This window comes from Mesocricetus auratus, unplaced genomic scaffold (genome assembly GCF_017639785.1).
Source record: "Mesocricetus auratus isolate SY011 unplaced genomic scaffold, BCM_Maur_2.0 Super-Scaffold_100025, whole genome shotgun sequence".
Classification (NCBI taxonomy): domain Eukaryota; kingdom Metazoa; phylum Chordata; class Mammalia; order Rodentia; family Cricetidae; genus Mesocricetus; species Mesocricetus auratus.
The window spans coordinates 6,319,024-6,342,306 of NW_024429206.1; the positions used below are offsets into that span (position 1 = coordinate 6,319,024).

General features: G+C 44.5%; 1 protein-coding gene across 1 annotated transcript in view; it reads left to right on the forward strand.

Annotated features, from left to right (window-relative positions):
- Positions 1 to 4: 4 nt before the first annotated feature.
- Sppl3 (signal peptide peptidase like 3) overlaps positions 5 to 23,283 on the forward strand; it is an 83,985-nt gene continuing 60,706 nt past the window's right edge. The window contains exon 1 of the mRNA XM_005078962.3: positions 5 to 588. Within this exon, the coding sequence (XP_005079019.2) occupies positions 20 to 588 (569 nt within the window). The 5' untranslated portion in view covers positions 5 to 19. The remainder of the gene's footprint in view (positions 589 to 23,283) is intronic.

The following is a 23,283-nucleotide window of genomic DNA, read 5'->3' on the forward strand; positions in this document are numbered from 1 at the left end:
CCAGCGGAGCGCTCCGCGCATGGGCCGCTCTCGAGGGGCGGGACGCGACGGTCACGTGAGCGTGTTTTGGGCACGTGATGCAAGGTCCTGGCTCTCCCCGCCCCCCCGCCCGCCTGCCCCGTTCCCTCCTCCCTCGGCGGGTGTGCTCCGAACGGCCTCGCCTCAACGCCTAGCGCCCCCCCTCAGCCGTTGTCGCCGCCGCCGCCGCCGCCGCCGCTGGCCATGTCCCCCGGCCGCCGCCGCCGCCGCCCGAGCGCGGCGCTCCCGAGGCCCGGCGCGCACTGAGCGCGGGCCCGAGCTGCCGTTCGCCCGCCCCGGGCCCTTGTTCTCCGCGCCGCCGCCGCCGCCATGTTGGGTTTGGAGCCGCAGCGGAGCCGCCGCCGCCGCCGCGGCTGAGGAGGCCGAGAACGGAGCCCGGCCCGCGCCGGGGCCCAGGCAGCGGGGCCCCGTCCGAGTCCCGTCAGAGCCCGAGTGCCCGTCCGCCGTGCGAGCGAGCCTCCGGGCCCCCGGCCGCGCCCTCTGCCGCCGGCCGAGCGAGCCGCGGAGCCCCGAGAGAGGCAGCACCATGGCGGAGCAGACCTATTCGTGGTGAGTGCGGGCTTGGGGACGGGAACGGGGGTGGGGGAGCGGCCGGGCCGCAGGTGCGTGCGGGGCCCGGGTGCGAGAGGCGGGCGTCCTCGGAGCCCGGGGGAGGGGCGGGCATCCGAGCGGCGCCTCGGAACCGACTGGCGCGGGTGCTGGCGGGCAGGAGGGACCAGGGAGGGTGGGCAGAGGCAGGCCGGGGTGAAGGTGTACCCCGCTCTGGCGAGAACAGGTGGTAAGAGGCACAACTTGCAAGTAGTGGGGCGGGTGGGTGGATGGGGGAGCGTCCGCCTCCGCGGTGGGCAGAGGCCCTGCGCCGAGAGATCCTTGCACGGCGGAGGGGAGTGTGCTCGGATGACCACATTCTGGAAAGGAAGTATTGGTAGCAGTGGGGCATGGGCAGTCTTTGTAAGGGTTGGTGCATTCGGAGTGCTCGGAGATGGAGGGCGTGCAAGTTAATTCCCTTTCTGTGGGACTCTCCGGCGTGTTGCGGGGCTGAGGTACTTGCTTGTAGTTTACAGGGGGGTGACAAATGCGTCCTGGCGAGGGAGTGCCAAGTTTGGGGTGGGGGAGAGGGATGAGAAGTGCAGAGGTGCGGAGTGTTTGCAGTGGAGGGAGGTTGATTATGTTCGGGACGAGCGGAGATGGTGTAGCCGAGAGCAAGTAATGGCTTGGGGGTGAGAAAATAAGAGATGGATGGTAGGTTGTAGGTGTGGGGCGGGGAGCCTGGTTGCAGTCTAGAGAGCCTGGAGGTGGTTTGAAGCACTTGTGGTTTTGTTACAGAGCTGTAGACTTTCCCTAAGGTGGGGTTGAAGGGCCACTTGGTTTTGTCAGTGGAAAAGTGAGTTCTTCATTCCTTTCCCCTGAACTATAAAAGTTCAGGAGTTGCCTTTTTCACAGCTTGCGTGGATTAAGTGGATACCTTCGAAAAGCACAGGACAGACAAGTGTCAGGATTATGATGGAGCAACTGCCATCGTCGTAGGGAGACAGTGAAAGAAATGGGTTGTCTGTGAAAACAAGGAACGTTTAGAGTAACTCAGGAACTCATCGTGATTGAAGAGAATTTAATAATGCAAACTTGAGCTCTGTATACACAGCCTCAGAAAGAAGATAATTGAGAAACTAAAAGAAAAGTTAGGTTTTGATTGACTACAGTTGTGTTTTAAAAGGACAAACTGATAGTTTTGGGCAGCTGTGAGGGCCAGGTGGTGTGGGACACAGGGTTACAGTTTGCTTTCCTGAGGTTGGATTAGGAAGTAAGCTGATGCTGCCCTGTGTGGTGGCCATGCACGAAAAGCTGGGCCTGCACCTTGAATCTTTATGGCTGTCTTGCTGGACTGTGAAGAGGCTACAGGTTGGTTGAAATCATCACACAGTGGTCAGGAAATGGGCGAACTTGTGTATTTGATGATACACATTTGCAATCTCAGTTTGAGGCTGGCCTGGGCTGCAGAGTGATAGATAACCCTGTCTGTAAACATGGAAAGTTAAAGTGTCTTCCTGTGCCACTCAGAGGCCCTACCAGTTGAGGGAGACTATGTGAACTACTAATAAAGGGGAGACTACTTGTAAAGGCTGAGCATTTACAAGACACAGTCTCTTGAAATGCTTCCTTAGGTCTCAGCGCTGTTGGCTTAGAGTCCAGGAAGCTCCCTGCCATCAGGATGCTCCCCCTCTGCATTGTAGCATGTGTTCAGGTGCAGACTGCACAGCATCTAGAGAGAGAACGGGAAGCTAGGCTCTTACCCTGTTTGTGGTTCTTCTAGCCAACCAGGGAACAAAAAACTAAACACATAGTGTTTACCGTACAGTTGTTCAATTCCCACTTGTCTGTAAGGTGGGGACACCATCCCTATTTTCAGAGGAGGAAACATGCTGAGGAGACTGAGAGAAAGGGCTGAGTATGTGGCCTATAAGTTCTCTCACCACTTTACTCATCCTTACAGAAATAACAATGAGGAAGGTGTATTCTGCATGTATTTGTAAGCTGAATTTTGGGTTTTCTGTCATTTGCAGTATTTTTTGCTATTCTTCACTTGGTTTATACAGATACATAAAAATGATTTTTTAAAAAACAAAATTGTGTTTGTTTGATTATTTGTATTCTGCATTTAGGAAAATATCTAGTATAACCCTGTACATTTGTCTGAGAATGAGTCCAGAAGGAATGTAGTATTTAAAAATAGGTTTATGTTATAGTGACATGTAAGTTACATATAAAACAAGATTTCTAGGATTGATAAAAACCGTGATCTCGTATGTTCGTTTTATTTATTTATTTATTTTGGTTGTACGAGACAGGGTTTCTCTGTATTGTTTTGGAGGCTGTTGATCCAGCCCGGCCTCGAACTCACAGAGATCCGCCTGCCTCTGGCTCCCGAGTGCTGGGATTAAAGGTGTGCGCCACCACCGCCCGGCTCTGTTGATTTGTGCATGTTTAACTTTTTCATAATAAAATTAAAAAAAAATAAATTGCCCCTAGGATCATATGGCCCTTGTACATGGCCGCTTCCTAGAAAATACTATCACCCAAGGGTCTAGCTCAAGCTCCATCTAGCTGTATTTTCTGCTCACTTCTGAAGGTGGTCTTTTCATGTTTTTACTTGTGGTCCTATCTACATCACCCTTCCATTTCTTGTGTAAAAACCAAGCCTGCTCACTTTCAGGGAGAGGACTATGTGACACTAACCTTTGTCCTCTAGTGCCTAATGCACTGGCTGGCACATAGCTTCTGCTCAGTAAATACTGTGTGATTAATGTGATGGCAACTTTTCAGTTATCTTCTGTTGAAAGAACATTGAATAGGAGGAGGGGCTACTGCAGGGTTCCTATCTACTGGCTTTCCTGGTGTCCCATCGTGTTTACAGTATGGAATGTCATACTTTGTTTATTCTTCTGAGACAAGATCTCACTGTAGCATCCAGACTGACCTGGAACACATTATGATTTCAGGTTGACCTTGAACTCACTGTCTTCTGGATGCTGGGATGGCAAGCCTGCAGCAGTACCACTACCTTTTAAAGTGCGAAATAAAAACTGTTAACAGAAGTTAAAGTAGTTAATAGGCACACCAGGATCATCTTTATGTAGCTAAGACTGACTTTGAATGACTGAGTCCCGTGCCCCCGTCCCCCAGACAGGGTTTCTCTGTGTAGCTCGAACTCACAGAGATCCTTGAAAGTGCTGGGATTGAAGGTGTGTGCTACCACCACCCGGCTTGAATCTCTGATCTTACCTCTTCAATGATCATGGACACTTGTGCCACATTAGTTCACCAAGGGCTGGGACTAGACCAAAGAGTTTTACTCATTCATGCTAGGCAAGTAGTTACCCACTGAGTCGCATCCCAGCCTCACAAGGGTCTGCATCATGAATTAACTGCAAGGTCAGTTTCCATCTTTTTTACTCGCAGGGAAGAAGGAAAAAAATGCATGTAAAAACACAAATTGAAGGTTAAAGGAAAACACTTGCCCGGTGTATACTTAGAGTAGTTGTTTCAGTGCCAGTACTGTGAGAATCCCCAACTGAGCTCTTGAGTTCAGTGCAAGCAATCCTTGCACTTGAACCTACTAACGGTTGATCCTGCTTGTTTACTGTTTCTGTAGGTCATCTTCCTGAGACATTCAAGCGTGTCTCATTACCAAAGAACTAGTATATAATTTATTTCATATTTTCTGTGTGTTCATGTTTTGAGAAAAAAACTGGGGCCCAAAAGAATGTAAGGAAGGGTTGGTCAGTCGGTAAAACTGACCGCTTCACAGGTCCGGCCTCTGTGACTGGAAGCAGCATAAATGTGGAAGAAAGCCAACTCCACAAAGCTGTCCTGTGCCACACTTGAGTGCTGGCACTCCGGATGCACATATCACAGGCGTGCACATGCTCCACATACAAACACAATGAAAACTTTAAAAGACTGTAAGTAACTCACCCAAGGATACAAACCATAAAAGGGTTCAGAGTCAAGACCGACTGTTTGACAGTGATGCTAACAGTCTAAGTAATTTAGACAGAGATGTCTGTGAGCTGGAGGTAAGCCTGGTCTACATAGCCAGTTCTGGGACAGCCAGGGCCACATAGAGAGACCTGAAGAGCAAGAAAAAGAAAAGCAAATAAGCTGTAATCATAGTTTAGGAGTTCAGGGCAAAGGCAGGAGGAGTTTGTGTTTATGTGAGAGAGAGATGGAAGGCTTTTGCCAGGCAGTTGTGTGTTTAGAAATGAAATAAGGCTTAATAGAAAATCTGGTTAGTGATAAAAACAACAACAACAACAAAAACCCACTGAGTCTTATATGTTCCCACAATCATTTTGCAGTATCTTTTGTCATGGTGCTCCTATATTGGCCTCCTCTGGATGGCCATTTTTCTGAATGGCCTTCTAATGATCTAAGTTAGATTATAGCAGTCCTATGCTAGTAGTTTTTGGCCACAGTTAAAATAAAATTCCAATTCCTTAGTACAGTTCTCAAAGGTCTAGTCTTGTTTCTCTCTGAGAAATGACAGACAAAAACCAAAATAGCTTACAGAAGGGTAAGTTTTTGTTGCTGAGCAGATATATGAGGCCAGGCAAGTGAATCTCTTTGAGTTCGAGACCAGCCTGGTCTACAAGAGCTAGTTCCAGGACAGCCTCCAAAAGTCACAGGGAAACCCTGCCTTGAAAAACTCAAGAAAAAAAGAAAATCCCCCTTAGTGATGGAGCCCCTATAAAAAGTTGTAGGTTTAAAAAAAAAAACTGTTACACTAGCCACTGCATTAGCCTGCTAGAGACGGTCAGAAAAGTTTTGATTTTGTTTTCTTTGCTTGTAGAAAAGTCGTAGATCAACTTTTTTGGAAATTGAGTATTGATGCTCCCCTCTCCCCCCATCTAGATTTGTCCCCTAGCTGTGAATCTCACTGAATGAAGTGACTACTCAGCTGCTGGTCACCTCTTCCTACATTTCAATTTGAGAACCTAAGACAGAGTTCTGCTCTTGACCTGGGAGTCTCTAGTGTGTGTTTCCCCCTCTGATTAACTGCAATCTCACTGTGTCTTAGGTGCAGTGTTTGATCAGGTACTGTACCACTGAGTACCCACCACCAGTGCTTCTGCAGGTTCTCTGCTGGACTGCAGACGCTCTGTGAGACGCTGTACAGAACACTCTGTTAGATCCTGGTAGGCTCCAGACAGTTCTTTAGTATGGGAATGCTTTTTCTCTTTGACAGACTAACCAACATTTAAACTTGTGAGATGTCCACTTTATCAGGAGCACCAAGTAATGATGAACAAATAGAATAGAAAAAGTAGAATAACTGAGTAGTCAAGTCAGGCCTTTCACAGGTCAGAATGGGAGACAAATCATAAGGTCACATTTATCTTCATGTAGTAATTATTTGAGTGGCAAGTGGACTTTGCCTGGATTTCTCGGTAATATACAGGAATGTTTTCCACTCTTCCAACGGCCAGGGCAAGGCTTTACCCCTGTTATCTGTTTCCTTGCAGTGAGTCTGAAGGCACACCCATTTCCCTCCAGCTAACAGCAGGCCTAGACTTCATTCTTGCCCTAAATAGGACATGCCTGGTAGAATTTGTGTCCATTGTTTCTTCGGCCTGGCTATACAGACATTCCAACTGTTGTGCCAGACTTTGTGTTGTTATGTTCTTGTTTTAATTTGTCCTCAATATTGTCTAACTTTACCTTCAAAACTTGATTAAATCTTCATCAGTCCTTTTTTCTCTTTTAAAAAAATATTTTGCTGCCACCACAGCTCTTTTTTGATGTTCTAAACATCTGCACATTTAAACCCATTTCTCAGAAATGTTTATAAAAATCTTATAAGTAAGAATTAATTGTAAAGAACAAATTCTCTTATCTTTGCCTTGGATAGTGCAACCATTATTAGCAGTGCTGTCTGGTACCACAAGCCCAGTCAGTGAGCTGAAGACTAGAAAAAAATCAGGTCATTAACTGAGTGAGGGCAAAGAATAGAAGACCAGACACTCAGAACACTTGGGAAACTTTAACAATGAGGAAGAGGAGGGAGAGGAGTCAGAAGCCTGTGTGAGGTAGACTGATTAGTAATGTGAAAGGCACAAAAGAAGTTTCAGGACAAGACTGTGAAAAGCTTTGAGATTCAGAGGGGGTGAAAAACAACAGACCATTTACTTTGCAGAGGAAGTCATTAGTGGATGTGTGCTCCAGATCAGAGCAGTGGGGGTGAGGATGTAGGAGGGTTGGATGGTGGGGGTGTTGAAAGACCTCTTGATGCACCAGGAAAGGAGGAAAGGAGGAAAGGGGTGGCTGAGCACCAGCCGGGCCATAAAGGGCTGGTTTTCCACTCTGAGTCAGGGAGACTCGTGTGTTTGAAGGCAGGAGGAAGAAATTGATTTTGGAAAGAGGAAAGGCTTTGTTTTTGTTTTGTGCTCCCTGTAGTTTAAGCTTATTTTTCTTTAAATTATTGTAGCTATTATCTAAGAATTGCACAGAAAACTTAATGGGTACATCTAGCCTTTGTCACTTGGTCTTCATTATGTTGCTACTAGGTTTGGTTGTATTGTATTTAGTAATCTTTTTTTCCAATTGCTTGAATATAATAATCAGCCTCTTTACATCTGACTTTTGAACAAATATGGCCTTACAATCCCATTTCCCTTTAAAATGTTCAGCTAAATCAAATGGCTGTTGTTTGTCTAGTCAAAGGGACTTTGTATTGTAGGTGGATCTTGTCTCTCTAGATATGTAGGTCCAGCTGAAATGCCCTCTTTAAGACTTTTACAATTTCTCTTTATTTTATGAATTGGCAAGTGTGTGCATGATGCATGTGGGCAAGTGTAGTATGGGTTTTGTGTGGAGGTCAGAGCACAACTTTTGGGGGTAGGTTCTTGCTGTTCACCTATGCATTTACATGGCTCCAGAGGATTAGCTCCGAATAAGCTGTCTTGCTAGCCCTAATGTTGTCCCATTGTTCCAAGGCCTTTTGGTTAAACCTATAGCCACTTTGTTGTGCCATATGGGCAGCACCTATTTTTTTTTTAATTTGGTATTGACTGTGTTTAATATGACTCTTTTCCCACCTTGTGACAGTAAAACTATAACAAGTAGAATCAAAGCTATTTGGTGTTTCAAGACAGGGTTTGTCTATGTAGCCCTAGCTGTTCTGGGACTCACTCTGTAGACCAGGCTAGCCTCTGCCTCCCGAGTGCAGGGATTAAAAGTGTGCTCTACCACACCCAGCTGGGGTTTTTGTTTGTTTTCTGTTCCTAAATATTTCCTTTTAAAAGTTGGTTCCTAAAGCCAGGTGTGGCAGTGCATGCTGTTAATCCCAGGATTTAGAGGCAGGTGGGTCTGTGATGAGAGGCCAGCCTGCTTGATCTAGGTGGTGAGTTCCTTTTCTTGTATTTTATGTGCATTGATATTTCCCCCATGTATGTCTTTGTAAGGATGTCAGATCCTCTAGTCTGAAACTGGACTTATACAATTGTGAGCTGCCACGTAGATGCTGGGAATTGAACCTGGGTCCCCTGGAAGACCAGCCAGTGCTTTTAATTGTAAGAGCCATCCCTTCAGCTCTAAATAGTGAGTTCTAAGACAGCCAGAGACACATGGTGAGACCTGCTCTCTAAATAAATAAGTTGGTTTTCTATGTTTATTTTGTGTCTCTGTCTGTGTGTGTATAGAAGTTAGAGGGTAACTCTGTCGTGTGGGGGTGGGTTCCAAGACTGAATCCAAGTCACTTCACCTGTTGAGCCACCTCAAAGACCCTGAAGGTTCTCTTTTAACTTACACTTCTTTTGTGTTTAATCATCCTTATCTGGAAAGGGTGTGGTATGTGTGTGCTTAACCCCTCCCAACTTAATTTATCAGTGCTTCAGTCTTAGGGCATGGTTTCGTCCTGTTGGCTTCTGTGTCCTTTACAAACAGTCACTTTATTTCAAAGTTTTGCCTTCTCTCACTGTCCTCATTTCCCCAAAGAGAGAATGCTCTTTTCCTATACTTGCCTCTTGCAAGAATTGTGGAGATGTATGTTTGTCTGTTTTTCGACAGGACCTCACACTGTGGCTCAGGCTAGCCTAGAATTCGCTCTTTAGCCCAGGCTGGCCTTAGACTCTGGGTATTCTTACTGCTTCAGCCTTTCATATGGTGGGATTACAGGAGTGAGCCACTAAACTAGTCTCTTCTCCCCAAAATGGGATCCTCCTACCTTAGCCTTCCTTGTCTGAGATTATAGGCCTGTACCACCACATTTCACTCTTGTATTCTCTTTCTTGTATCAAATCTAAGGACACAAAATTAACTACTAAATTGGTGAGAAAGAATGAATTTATAGGCTTGGCTCATCTGACTGAGATTGGGTATGTCGGAGGGGAGGGAGGGGACAGGCCATCATTCCCCCTTCCCTAAAGTCTATTGTAGGATAATCACAGAGGTGACAATTACTAAGCTGTAGCTTATTTCAGAGCATATAACATGTGAAAATTATACTACAGCAGGAAATAAGACTCATTGAGAGCCATTTATGGAAAATAACCTGGGCCAGCCGTGCTTGTCTCTTACAGGTATTGAGCACAGCTTCTGTCTTGGTTATGACAGAGTTGTCATGGTTGTTTATTTCAGCTATACCACAGATAACAAAGCTGATTTAAGAATTGAAAGATTGTTGAGATATATCTAATATTTAATTATGTCTCTAAATATTTAATTATTAAAATTATTTATATTAAATTTTAAATAATTAAAATAAATCTTATTTAAACAGTAGTATCAAGAGATGGCCAGTAGATGAATGAATAGTAGCCCATTTGTATTGAGTTGTTTGACAGCTCCGTTGAGAGTTGGTCTCTTGGTTGGGGTGTTTGTTTTGTGAGGGGAGGCTGTGGGAGTTGGTAGTTTGGTTTTGGAGACAATCTTGGAGTCTAAGCTGGCCTTAAATATGTTATGCAGCTGGGATGGCCTTGAGTTCATGATTCTTTTTGTACTTCCTGAGTGTTGGGATTACAGGTGGCACTACCACCTAGTTGGTTAGACCTTGTTTTTGGTGTTTCATAGGGCTGACTCTGTCCTTGATGGGTGTCTTTGTTTTGAGGCAAGATCTTATACTCTAACTCACAATGGCTGACCTGGAACTAACTCATTGTGCATCCCAGTATATCCTTGAGCTCAGGAAGATTTCCTGTCTCAACCTCCCAAGTATTGGGTTACAGGTGTGAGCCTTCATGCTCACCTCTTCGTTTTTTATAGAATGTTCTTTGGTATTTTGCCCACTTTTCCAGCTTTCCAAGTTCTGTAAAGTATAGTAATTTTTTATTTGGAAGTTCACAATAGTTGTTGTTGAATTCAGATAGTCTTCATGATCTAGTATAGTCTTTCTCTACAACTATCAAAGTTTTTCTGTTAGAGTCCTGAAAGCTTATATTCACAAATTAATTACATAGTGTTCTGTGCTTTTTGATTATGTCTTAATGGAGATATTTCCTCACTTTTTTTTTTGTAGTTGCTTATGAGTGACTCAGAATTCTCCTTGTAGCCCAGGCTGATCTTGAACTCAAGACCTTCCTTTGCCTGCCCAGTGCTGAGATTATAGTCATGTGCCAACATGAGCAGCCATGCATTTATTTTGTTAATCTGTGTCTTTAAAATATTTCTTGATGGTTCAGTCTTGCTTGTCTGTTTTGACAGTCTTTTCCCCTACTTTGTTGTCTTACCAACACCAATCATTTTCTGCCACAGAGCTATACCCCTGCACAATCTTTATTACCTTTTAATTGAAGAAGTTAGCTTACATTTGATGAAATTATTTAATATACTTATATATTAAGTATATTAAATATACTTAATATATACTTGTTTTGTTTTGTTTTTAAGAAGTGCGTGTGGCTGGGCGGTGGTGGCACACGCCTTTAATCCCAGCACTCAGGAGGCAGAGACTGGCGGATCTCTGTGAGTTCGAGACCAAGTCTGGTCTACCGAGCGAGTTCCAGGACAGGCTCCAAAACAATACAGAGAAACCCTGTCTCGAAAAAACAAAAACAACAACAAAAACAAACAAAAGAAGTGTGTGTGTTTGAGGGTGTATGCATATGAGTGCAGGTTTCTACAAAAGCTGGAGAGGGGGGTTGGGTCACCCTGGAACTGGAGTTGCAGGTGGTGGTGAGTCTTTTGACATGGGTGCTGGGAACTGAACTTGATCTTCTGGAAGAGCAGCACTTGGATTTAACTTCTGAGTGAGTGTCTCTAACCTGGAGTTAGTTTTTATGGCTTCATCTCCCTCCCTCCCTCCCTCCCTCCCTCCCTCCCTCCCTCCCGAGACAGGCTTCACTATGCATTCCTGTGGCTGTCTTGAACTCACTTTGTAGATCAGGCTGTCCTCGGAACTCACAGAGATCCACTTGCTTCTGCCTCCCAGGTGTTGGGATTTAAAGCGTTCACCACCACTGCCTGGCATGCTCTTTTCTTTCTTTAAAGATTTATTTTTAATTTTTCCAGTGCATGTGTTGGTGTGTATATAGGAATGTATCCTGTGTATTTAGAGGCCAGAAGTGGGTGTTACATTCCTGGAGCTAGAGTTATACAGGGTTGTGAGCTGTCCAGCATAGGTGGAACCAAACCTGGGTCCTCTGTAAGAGCATCATGTGCTCTTAACCACTGAGCCATCTCTCTAGCAACCACCCCCCAATTAATTTTTCATCTCTTCCTGCTTCTTTGTATGCCTAGACATTGTATGTAGAATTTTGTGTTTGACTGGACACTGACTTTTGCTGTATTCCTTACATAGGCAAATGACATTATGCTGTACTTAACCCTTGGATAACTGAGGCTTTTTGTTAAGGTTCTCATGGTGTTCACAGAACACTGTTGGTGGACTAATTGAGCTCCCTACCAGAGATTCTTGCAGAGACTCTTACAGAAACTGTGGTGTTGGGTTCTGTGGTGGTTTCTGTATTCTGACCAGTGGACCACAAACTATTTCCAGTTCTTTGTGAGCTCTGGTGTCAGGTACTTGCAACTTAAGGAAATCGGCAGAGTGCAGACTTTCTGTGCATGTAACGCCTGCCTTTCTCACTTAGTTGTTTTTCTTCCCCCAAACTCAGTTCATGAAGACCTTCAGATTCAGGGTTCTCCCCTTTCTCTAATTCTGTCTGCTTTGGTTTTGTATTTATATTTATATTTGTTTTTTGTTTTTTTTAAATCAGCATATAAGGGTTAGAGAGATGGCTCCATGGTTAAGAGCACTAACTGCTCTTCCTGAGAACTCAGGTTCATTCCTAGCTCCCACATGGCAGCTCACAGCTGTCTTTAACTCCAGTTCCAGCGAATCTCACACCCTAACACAAACATACATGCAGGTAAAACACCAATGCACATTGAAAAGAAAGTAAGTATATAGAAAGATACATTTTTGTTGACTGAACAAAATGTTTTTTTTATGGTCTAGTCTTTAAGAACTGACACATTTTTTTCTTAACATTAACACTATTTTATTACCTTTTTGGAGAATTTTTCACAAATTTTAAACTTTATATTCTGAAACAGTATGATAGCATCACTGTTTTTTGTTTTATCACCTCTTGACAGAGTTTAATTTTAGACAACATACTGGTGGTGAGTGGCTTGCTGATCCAGTAAACACAGTTTCTAGATATTCTTGTTTTTTTCTCAACTTCATATTTGAAATTCCTTTTTTATAATTATGTGTTATTTCAGTTCTCGGCTGTATTTGACTTGTGTTGGATTATACATACTTAACAGTGTATGCATTTGGGGCTGGAGAGATGGCTCAGAGGTTAAGAGCACTGGCTGCTCTTCCAGAGGTCCTGAGTTCAATTCCCAAAAACCACATGGTGGCTCACAACCATCTGTAATGAGATCTGGTGCCCTCTTCTGGCCTGCAGGCAGAACATTGTATACATATTAATAAATAAATAAAATCTTTAAAAAAACAGTGTATGCATTTACAGTATTTGTTTCTGTACTCTGGCAGCTTCTTCTGGAGTTCTAACTGTAAAGGAATGCTGTGTAGCACCAGACATACTTGCTTCTGTAGATGTGCAGCAGGTACCAAGGGTTGTGCCCTCTCTTACCTAGTCACACGGATTCTCTTGTAACCTCCTTTGGAGAAAATTACTGAAGTTGAGTTTGTATGTGGTGCTATCCTAGTGGGGGTTGTTGCAGGCATTTAGTGGGCAGGGTTAGGTTTGTTAGCTTTTGCAGTGTCCTACAGTGAACTATTCTATCTTGTGGTGGTTGATTCTCCTTTGGTTCCTTTGGTCTAAAATGTTTTTGCATACAAATTCAAAGCATTTGACATGGTGCCTTGTCCCTGAGTCTACATGCTTATTTGTTAGCATATACTGTCCTTTTATTTAGAGTTTGGCCAACAGCAGATCGTTTGGAAAAGCACGTCACATGCACGAGTACTCCTCTGGTGTTCTAGTCACAGCTTAGCTACAGTTAGAATATTATCATTAATTTGCTTTATTCTCTATTTTGAGACCCAGTTTCACTTTGTGGTACAGGCTAATCTTGGATTGGATTTACGGCGGTCTCCTTCAGCCTCTCCCATAACCTGAAGACAATTTTATATAAGATTTTAAATAATGTTCAGTTTGTGTTCATTGAACTACTATACAGTGCCACTATGTTAGCACTCTGGTGCTCAGTCTGTGGTTGTTTACCAGCCTAGTTACTCCTGATTCTGAGTTTATTGGCTACTAATAAGCAATCATTTTCTTGCACTTATTTGTACTTAAAGTAAGTGCCAGTAAAGATCATGACACATGACTGCAGTGATTCAGTGATGTGTTTAAGAAGGTTAAGAGCAGTATGGCCGCACTTCATCAGAGCACCGTATCACCTGCCTCACAGCAGCACAGCCACCAACAGCTGTCAATCTCTACTCTGTAGTGCTGTAAAAGGTTACTGTGAGCCTGCGCCGCCACCACCACCACCACCACCCGGCTTTTTTTTTTTTTTCATTATTAAAAATACCATCTTCGCCAGGCGTTGGTGGCGCACGCCTTTAATCCCAGCACTTGGGAGGCAGAGGCAGGTGGATCTCTGTGAGTTCGAGGCCAGCCTGGTCTACAAGAACTAGTTCCAGGACAGCCTCCAAAACAATACAGAGAAACCCTGTCTCGAAAAACCAAAACAAACAAAAAATAAATAAATAAAAATACCATCTTCTGCTGGGCGCTGGTGGTTCATTCCTTTAATCACAGCCCTCGGGAGGCAGAGGCAGGCGGATCTCTGAGTTTGAGGCTGGCCTCAAACTACAGAGTGAGTTCCAGGACAGACTTCAAAGCAATACAGAGAAACCCTGTCTCAATAAAAAAAAAAAAACAACAACAACAACAAAAAAAAAAACGACAAAAAACTGTCTTCTGCCAGTTGTGCTGGTGTATACTTTTAATCCCAGCACTTGGGAGGTCAGAAAGTAGGTGCATTTTTGTAAGTTTGAGGCTAGCCTTGTCTACATAGTGAGTTCAGAGACAGCCAGGGCTACATAGAGTTCATTGTCAGTACTGAACCCCTCTCCCCTTTTCTGTGGTGCTAAAACCTTTTTTTTCTTCTTTGCCAAGCTGCAGCACTAAGTAGAATTTTATTGTACCTATTGTAATACTTGAGAAAGGAATAAAAAGGGAGGGGGAGAAAAGACTAGAACTAGTGTTAAATCATCAATAGGAACTTCCTGGATAAGCTGCTGCCTACAAGGATAGAAAAAAGAAAGATTAGAATTGGAAAATTCTTAATTATGACAGTGCTTACCAGTTCCAAGTTGTCTGCATAGTGCAGCAATGTCTCTGGTCTGAGCTAAGATGGGAATTCCTGGTGCTGAGGAGGTTAAAGGTAGAAAAGTCAGACTTAAAGCCACCGCTTACCCCATTTGACACAGGGTCTCCCGTATCCCAGGTTGGCCTCAAACTCTCTGTGCCTTAAGGTCAACTATGACCTTGAACTTGTGATTCTCCTGCTGCAACTTGGAGTGCTGGGAAGTACTCCTTGGAGAGTGCTCCACCTGGCTGTTTACAGGGTGCTGCTGGGTCTAACCCAGCTAAGCAAGCACACTCCCTGTTCAGCTAAAGTACATATTCTTATCATTGTAATCACCTTTATAGGTGTTCTTCAAGGAGAGCAGGTGACATGGACAAATCTTACATTTTCTTCTATGCAAACAATATTCAACTATTCTCAGTATGTTTACAGTATGCCCCAAATTTAAGAAAATGATAAAATTTTGATCCAGTACTCCATTCAAACCCACTAAACCATCCACCAGACCTTAACTGCATGCCTGTAGCACTTACCAAGACTTCCAGATGACAAAGCAGCCTGCTACCTAAGCTTAAACTTAAGGGGACAAGACACAAATATTATATTGTCCCTGCAAAAATGTTGGATGTTGGCTAAATTTTACCCATAATTAGAACTTAAATAGCCCCCACACACACCACATATCCCATTTATGTTAATCTGCCTTGTCCATAAGGTTACCAGTTGCAGGGACACTTCTTCACCCTTTCCAGAGGAAACTGGGACACACACCTGTGTTGACTTCTGGGGTTGCTGTGCAGGGAGCAACCAAAGGTAATCAAGTAAGAGAAGGGCAAGATGATAAATTTGGCTACACTTAGCCCACACACAGACACACACATTCGCACACACTGCTTTTAAATTATTGAGGGGAACAGCAATTTGGATACACACACTGCTTTGTTTGCATTTGAAAATTGTCATCTCATTTTCACTGGAACCCTCCACTCCTGGCCCCATGGCTTAGGCTACCAGCTTTTTGTCTGTCTGTCTGTCTGTCTGTCTGTCTGTCTGTCTGTCTGTCTGTCTGTCTGTGTGGTCCTGGCTGTCTTGGAACTCACTGTCTGTAGACCAGGCTGTTCTCCAACTCAGAGAGATTCGCCTGTCTTTACCTCCTGAGTGCTGGGATTAAAGGCAGGCAACTACCAGCTTTTTTTCTCTCCCAGCATCAGAAGTTGCTATCTTGTCAGCAAGCCTCCAACCACCACCCACTTTCTCCTAATTGGTGACTCCACACTAGAAAGCTAGCAAGATCACCTTGGGGCCAAATTGGAAACAACACAGGTGGCTCTCCTAGGGATACTCAGCTGGTTAAAAGAATCCATTGCTAGGTGCTGCTTTCTCCGGTGTAGATGGGAACTAAAACAGTAAGAATTTAGGGCACCTAGAGTTTGGTTTTCCTGCGAGGTGCACAAAATTGATCTTAACCCTCTGAAAACTTCTAAGTGCCAGGAGCCACTCTGGCTGCCCCCCAAAACTACCTAGCAGGGTCTGGTAGAAGGAGCTAAGCATGATTTGCTCCCTGCACAGCAACCTGGTCCTTATCTTAATGTGAGCTGTGATGTCCATTTCTTTTATTTCTGACTGGGTAACACACCCTGTGAAGTCCTGTTTCATCTTTTCCAGCATCTGGATGTTTTTGATAGCTACCTCTCCATATGGTAGCACAGCATTCTCTGTGGTGGACTCCAAATCCCCAACTCCTTTCTCAGGTAGCGTAGTGGGATCTGAAGTCATAGGAGGGCAGGACTGGCCTACTGCAGTCATCAAGGGAGGTGCCAGCTTGGCCCAGTGGGAAGTGAATGATGCCACCTTCTGGTGTCCAGAGCTCGCCCCTACCCCTCACCAATTGTCCTTATTGGCAGAATGTAAGCCCCAGGATTCTCCCATTGGTTCATGGACATGATCTTTACTGGCAGATGGGTGGTGAGGCACACCTGGCAGCTTTCCCCTGCTGTGCGGAAAGCCATGTGAAATCTCCAGGGGGCTCTAAGTGTACTCAAGTACACTCTTGGACAGAGGCCTCCAGGAGGTGGGTGGCCTCTCCTTCCAAAAGTACCTGAAATAGGGCCGGCTAGGCAACTGGGGTGTGCTGCAGGCGAGTGAGCACAGGAAGAGTCCTTGGGCTTCCACTGGCTCATTCTTGATCTTTAGCAGTGCTCACACTCTTAGTAAGGACCGCACTCATAACTGGTCCTACACTGTGAGGGACTGGGGATAAGAAGGGAGGAAGATTTCTTTTGAGCTCACAGATCCCCAGAGGGCTCACCATCAGGCAGTGTAGAAGCCGGGGTTGGATGGCTTGGGACTGACTGAGCCCCAAGATGTGTAAAGGATGGCACTGTTTGCCCTGGAAGGAAATATTTACTCTGGGTGTGACAGTCTTTTAATTTAGGATTATATTCAGGGCCAAAATACCCCAGTGGACAAGAAGGTGTTCTTTGGAGAAGCCTCCCTAATGTAGGGAAACTGATCACTTAAGTGGTTACAGAGCAGCAAAAGCTGAGGGAGAGCTGTCAGTGTTGTCATGCACATGAGTGAATGTAAATGGGAGGTTCTCAGTGCAGTGTAGCACTGTGTGTGTGTCTGTGTGTGTGTGTGTGTGTGTGTGTGTGTGTGTGTGTGTGTGTGTGTGTGTGTGTGTGTGTGTGTACCCCTGATCTAAGGCCTGGCTGGCTTAGATTTATTTGAATAGAAGAATTGAGTGAACAAGGGAAGGTCACCAAGTGGTTGTAATCAGCAGATTTAGCACTGGCCACATGCTTAGACAGCAGCTCCCTCTGGCCACTCTCTTTTCCTTTGGCAAAGCTATCTCCTCGTGTAGACTCATGCGTAAGTGGTATCCACCTGCTTTAGTTACTCTCCACAAGGTTTTTATTGTCTCCATCCTTTCAGCGGGGCCACCTCAGGGTTAGTTGCTTCCTTGGTGTATCTGCTCCTGACTGTTTTAGTCAACATTCCATTGTCAGCATTAATCTTTTTTTTTTTTTTTTTTTTTTTTTTTTTGGACAGGGTTTCTCTCTGGCTTTGGAGGCTGGCCTGGAACTAGCTCTTGCATACCAGGCTGGTTTCAAACTCAAAGAGATCCACCTGCCTCAGCCTTCCAAGTGCTGGGGTTAAAGGCGTGGTGCCACCATCTGGTATCAGCATTAAATCATAAAGCTACCAGGTCTGTGTCCTTCAGCTACAGATTAGAGAACTTATTTTTCAGAATGTGCTGTTTTCTTTATACTCCTTTTTTTTTAAATAATCAAAGCTTTGCTTGTTTCTGTTGCTGGGGATCAAACCCAGGGCCTGCTTTCTGCTGGGCAAGATTCCTTGATGTGGGAGCACTGTTTTAGATGCTGTCCTAGTCACTGTTATGCTGCTGTGAGGAGACACCATGACAAAGGCAGCTTGTAAAAGAAAGCGTTTAGGCCGGTCAATGCTGGCATTTGGGAGGCAGAAGCAGGCGAGTCTCTGTGAGTTCGAGGTCAGCCTGGTCTACAGAACGAATTCCAGGACAGCCAGGGCTACCCAGAGAAACACTATCTTGAAAAACCCAAACAGAAAACATTTAATTTCAGGCTTGCTTTCTGTTTCAGAGGGTTCATGACAGGAAGCATGGCAGCAGGCATGGTGCTATAAGAGGAGCTGAGAGCTCACATCTGACCCACAAGTTTCAGGCAGAGAGTGAGAGAACTTCCGAGCCCACCCCAGTGACACAGCTCTTCCAACAAGACCACACCTCCATTAGGAGGCTCCTAAATAAAATAGTTCAGCAACTAGGAACCATGCATTCAAATATGTGAGCCTATGGGGGACCATTTTCATTCAAACCACCACAGAAGCCCAAAACCTTTGACCATTTCCCATTCCTTTTTCACTGATGTTTACAGACTCTAGTCAACTGTGTAGTGATACTAGAACTTCCCCAGAAGCAACAAATATACATCAAGTTGAGAGTTCCCTTCTTCCTGCAGGCTGCAAATGTCCCCATTAGTGGAAAAGTGCTGTGCAGCTTTTAAGAGCTTAAAGTATGTGTAGAGCCTGTTAGAATCCCACCCTCAAGGAGCTTCTGGATAACAGTGAACGTCATCTAATGAGTCCCGAGAAGATAGCAGATGAGTGTGAGTTAAGTGGGAATAGTGGGAACTGGTGAGTAGAAAAGCCCTACAGAGATGCCAGGCTGATGCTGCCCTCACAACATTGCTAATATTGCTGATCTTTAAGAAAAGATCAGATATCTAGGTTATTTTCATGGGCATATCCTGATTTTGAAATGTAAATTCATTTATTAACATATTTTACAGTTTAAGTACAACTTGGGTCTCCTACCTTCAGCTTCTTATTTGGTTTGACCTTAGTTTCAGGGTTTTGTCATAGCATCAGACAGACTGACTTATTCTTGGGTGCCACGGTATTCATACTTCTGTGGGAGCAAATGGATTATACTACCTGGCACATGATGTCTACTGGACGAATTCTCAGTGAACGAGCATGCATTTGGAGCTGTATGAAAACAATTTAGTGTGGGTTTGATTGGCATCCAGAAGGTTTCCTTTGGACCATAGGGATTCCACAGGGAAAAGGCAAGACTGAGGCTCAGAAGTCTTCTGTTCTGTCCTATTGGACAGACAGACCGAGTGTAGATTATCCCTGATCATCTGAACTGCTGCTGGTGCTGAAGTAAAGCTCTTGAGAATTCTCCACAGAAGGTGCTGCAGAGATAACTCAGCAGTTAAGACCACAGGGTCCTGTAACTCCAGCTCCATTGGAGTTCAGAGAGGTGACCCTGCAGTCCAATATGGTGGATGGAATCTGTGAGTTGCTCCACCTTCCTAGAGAACAGCATTGTCAACACTCAGCACTCTGGGCCCTTGGCAAGAGCCTTCTAAATATATCTAACTAGATGAATGGAAGAGATGTTGAGTATTCCTTTTCCTTTTTTGAAATTTACTTATTTTTTACTTTTGCATGCATGTCTATGTTCCACATGTGTGTAATACCTGTGAAAGCCAGAAGAGGGGATCAGATCCTGTGGGGCAGGCATTACAGATGACAGCTGCCGTGTAGATGCTGGGAACCAAACCTGGGTCCTCTGGAAGAGCAGTCAGTGCTTGTAACTGCTGAACTGGGCTCTCTAGCCCCAGTGTTGAGTCTTTGTGACTAATGCAACATTGCTTCCTCAGCAAGAGTGCTCACAACTTGATCTTGAATCAGCTGCAGTTGAACTTTTCTTTGGGCTGCCAGCCAGCTCCTAAATAAAGACACGGAGGTTTATTATTACTTATGAGTGCCTGGCTTTGGCTTAGGCTTGTCCCTCCAGCTCTTTTAATCCAATTTTAACCTGTTTCTATTCATCTATGTTTTGCCTTGGGGCTTTTTACCTTCCTTTTATTCTGTATGTCCTACTTTACTGCTTCCTCTGTGTTTGGCTGGCTAGCCCTTGGTGTTTCTTTCTCCTCCTTTTTTTTCCCCCTGTGCCTAAATTCCTCCTCCTACTTACTTTCCCTGCAGGTAAGTCCCACCTATACTTCCTATCTCACTATTGACCATTCAGCTTTTTATTGGACCAGTCAGGTGCCTTAGGCAGGCAAGTAAAATAGGAACACATCTTTACGTAAATAATGCAACATAGTTAAACAAATATTCCAAAACAATCATCCCATAACTGTCTTGATATTTCTAGTACAGAAAATCCTTTCCACTTTGGCCTTCAAACTTTTCCAGGGCTCCCAGAAAACCTTAATGGTTGTCATTCACAAGCAGGCAAAGGGAGTCTTGTAGAGCCTGCAGTGCTTTCTGCCCACATTCAGACTAAAAAGAAGAGTGGTCGCCCTCCTCACTGACCCAGGATCACTCTGTTCCCTTGAGCCCTGTATTGAGCCGTAAGTTCTGTGGTCAGACTAAGTCTTCCCTAATCTGAAAAAAGATTAGGTGACCTTGTAATTCCAGAGTTGACTTAAGATTCAAGGCCCTTGCCAAAAAGGAAGTTGTAAGGTCTAGATCGTGAACCTTTATCTTCTGTCTCATAGAGCTGGGGCTGGCAGGGAAGCTGAGCTTTGGAGCTAAGGATAGTACTGCAGTGTGGGCACAGTGAAGCCAGATAGGGTGAGACACCTCTAGGGCCCTGTGACCAGAGCCAAATATTGCCTGAGTAAATGATACCCTGCTGTGTTACTACAGAGTGTCTACTAGGTTTCTCCGCTGGCATTCAGTGGGCACAGCAGTTGAAAGTAGATGTGAAAAGGTAGGTGGAGTTAGGCCAATCATGAAAACGGCCTTGGATATACATCCCAGTTCTGCCCCAACAGAGTGTAATTTGGCAAACTCCTCTACCTCTTTGAGTTCAGTTTCCTCCTTTACAAGGGACCGTGAGAGTCCTTAGTTCTTAGGGGCAGTTTGGACATCAAGTGAGACATTTTATTCAAAGTATGTAGTAGGGTATTAGACACCTTATCAGAGAGGCCAGCAACCAGTTAGCCTTATCCTAAAACCACTAGTAATGTTCGGATGAGAAAGTTTTTTTGTTGTTGAGTTGCCCCGTGAATCAAAAGATGTTGTCAAAGGATACAATTAGGACAAATGTAAAGATCTGAATTGACATTATTTGCAATTCTACACTCACGTACTCTTCACTTCCATAAAATGAGTGCTAAGCAGAGGTGAGTTTATAGGCTGAAGAGGCTGAAGGAAGTAAAAACAGAAAACAACAACAACAACAAGTTAATCCTTCCCTTGGAAGATGGTAACAGGGAGACAGAACAATAGGAAATAACTGGCTGGTTAAAGTGGCTTGTTTTGTAAAATGTGAAGCAAAGGGGTCTTTGTTTTCATGCCCATTGACACTGACCTGTTTGGGAAGCTTTCTGTCCCATCACCTTCTGGAAGGATCACAGTTCATTTTGGTTTCTGTATTCAATGACTCCATCTTCGCTTTCATCCTTGCCTTTTAGGGCCTATTGTAGGAGCTTCATGAATATTAGGAACCTTCTACAGTTTTTAAAATTCACAGTTTCATGCATGTCTGACCACTACCTAGTAGATGCTGCCACACTGTACTTGCAGTGTTAAGAACCAAAAATGTGTGCAGATAATGCCAGATGTCTTGTGAAGGGTGAACTGCTTACCTCTTGTTGAACACCCACCCCAGACAGTCTGGACTGAGCACTTAACTCCCTTAGCACTATGTGAAGTCTACAAGGCACTCAGGCCCACTTACCGATCAAAGGGTGGGATGGCTTCATTTACAGATTGTACTGGCTCAAGGGTAGACAACACCATAGGGTGCATAGTCAGCTCTAAGAGCTAAGGAGCAGGATTTGACTCAGAAATTGACCTCAGTGTTATGCTTCATATATAGCGAGGTCCCCAGTTAACACTTGGGTTTTCTTTTTGCAGTGTTAGTGCAAAAACGGAGGCACTGTGCACGACAGGCAAGTATAGACTCTGAACAAAGGAACAGGCAATAGGACCTGATTCTAGCATCACGCTCTAATTCACTGACTGGGGAAAATTCTGACTGTTCAGAGTTTAAGAGAGTTTGTTCAGACTTTCAGTTAAGATTACTGAGAGGGGCTGGAGAAATGGCTCAGCAGTAAAAGAGCTTGCTGCTCTTCTGGAGGACATAGTTCCCAGCACCCATATAGTGACTCACAACTGCCTGTAATTCCAGTTCTAGGGGACGTGGCGCACTGATACTGTACACAGACATATGTGTAGCCAAAACACATTCATAAAATCAGCTGTGTGTGTAAAGATTACTGAGAGATTTTTGAGAGAGTGCCTGGCTATCACGCTGTTCCAAGGTGGTATGGAAGCAAAGTGGGCAGTCTTTCTAAAACTTGTGTTGAACAAGACAATAAAGATAACAAATGAGAATAAATAACCTGGCCCTGGCAAGTGAAATAAATAAAAATAAGAGAATCAAAGTTGACAGAATGGAAAGTTTTGTTGTAATAGAATCCCAGGAAGGCCTGTCTGAGAAATGCCCTTGGACCCTGGATGTAATGACCTAGCTCCTAGGTAGAGAGGACAGCCTTGGGAAGCCAGTGCACACGGAGATCACTTAGTGCTTGTTGCAGTAGTCTGAGCTGGAGGTTGTGCTGTCTTGTACCAGAATAGTAGTGGCAAAGATGAGACAAGCTCTGGCCAATTCTGGCTGTAAGGTAAAGCTGACCGATTTGTTAATGGGTTGTATATAGAATAGGAGGGAAGGGTCAAGAGAGACTCCATCCAGTGCTGTGACAGGACTAGATCCTGATGCAAAGGCTGGTGAACAAAATTGTTTGCGCCATGCTTTGGTTGAGGTACCTTGTAGACATTCTCAGTGGCGGTGGTGTTAAATACCAGTTGCATATATAAGTTCTTTAGTAAGTGCAGCCTAGAGATAGAATGTAGGGGGTCATAAGCTTATAGGTGATATTTAAAATGATGAAACCAGCTTTAAACAACTATAAAGTACAGATGGACTCAGCACCTGCCCAAAAGAAGTAAGTCCCATTACACATTCTAATGACTAATCTTGGAGATCAGCTAAGGTGGACTGGGAACCTCCTAGGTAAGTAAAGCACACCTTTAAGTGCGTCTATGAGGGTGATCCAGAGACCATGGGCTTTGACCTGATGGATGGACAGCACCGAGAGTTGACAACATGCAGGAACTCTGCTTTGGGGGCAGTAACGTTACTCAGGATGTGTCCTGCCCCTCTTGTCTTCCCATGTGCCCTGCTTCTTGTCCTCCATGAAGTGAGCAGCTCGTCTCTGTGCCACAAAAATTGTACCCAAGCACCCAGCCTAGTAACTGGACTGACGTTTCTGGAACTGAGCCAAAACAAAACTTCCTCTTCTGAGCTGCCCCTTTTTCAGGTATTTGGCTACATATTTTGAGCAACTACTTGGTACAAGTTGCCCATCTGGGTACTCAGGATGTAAAGGA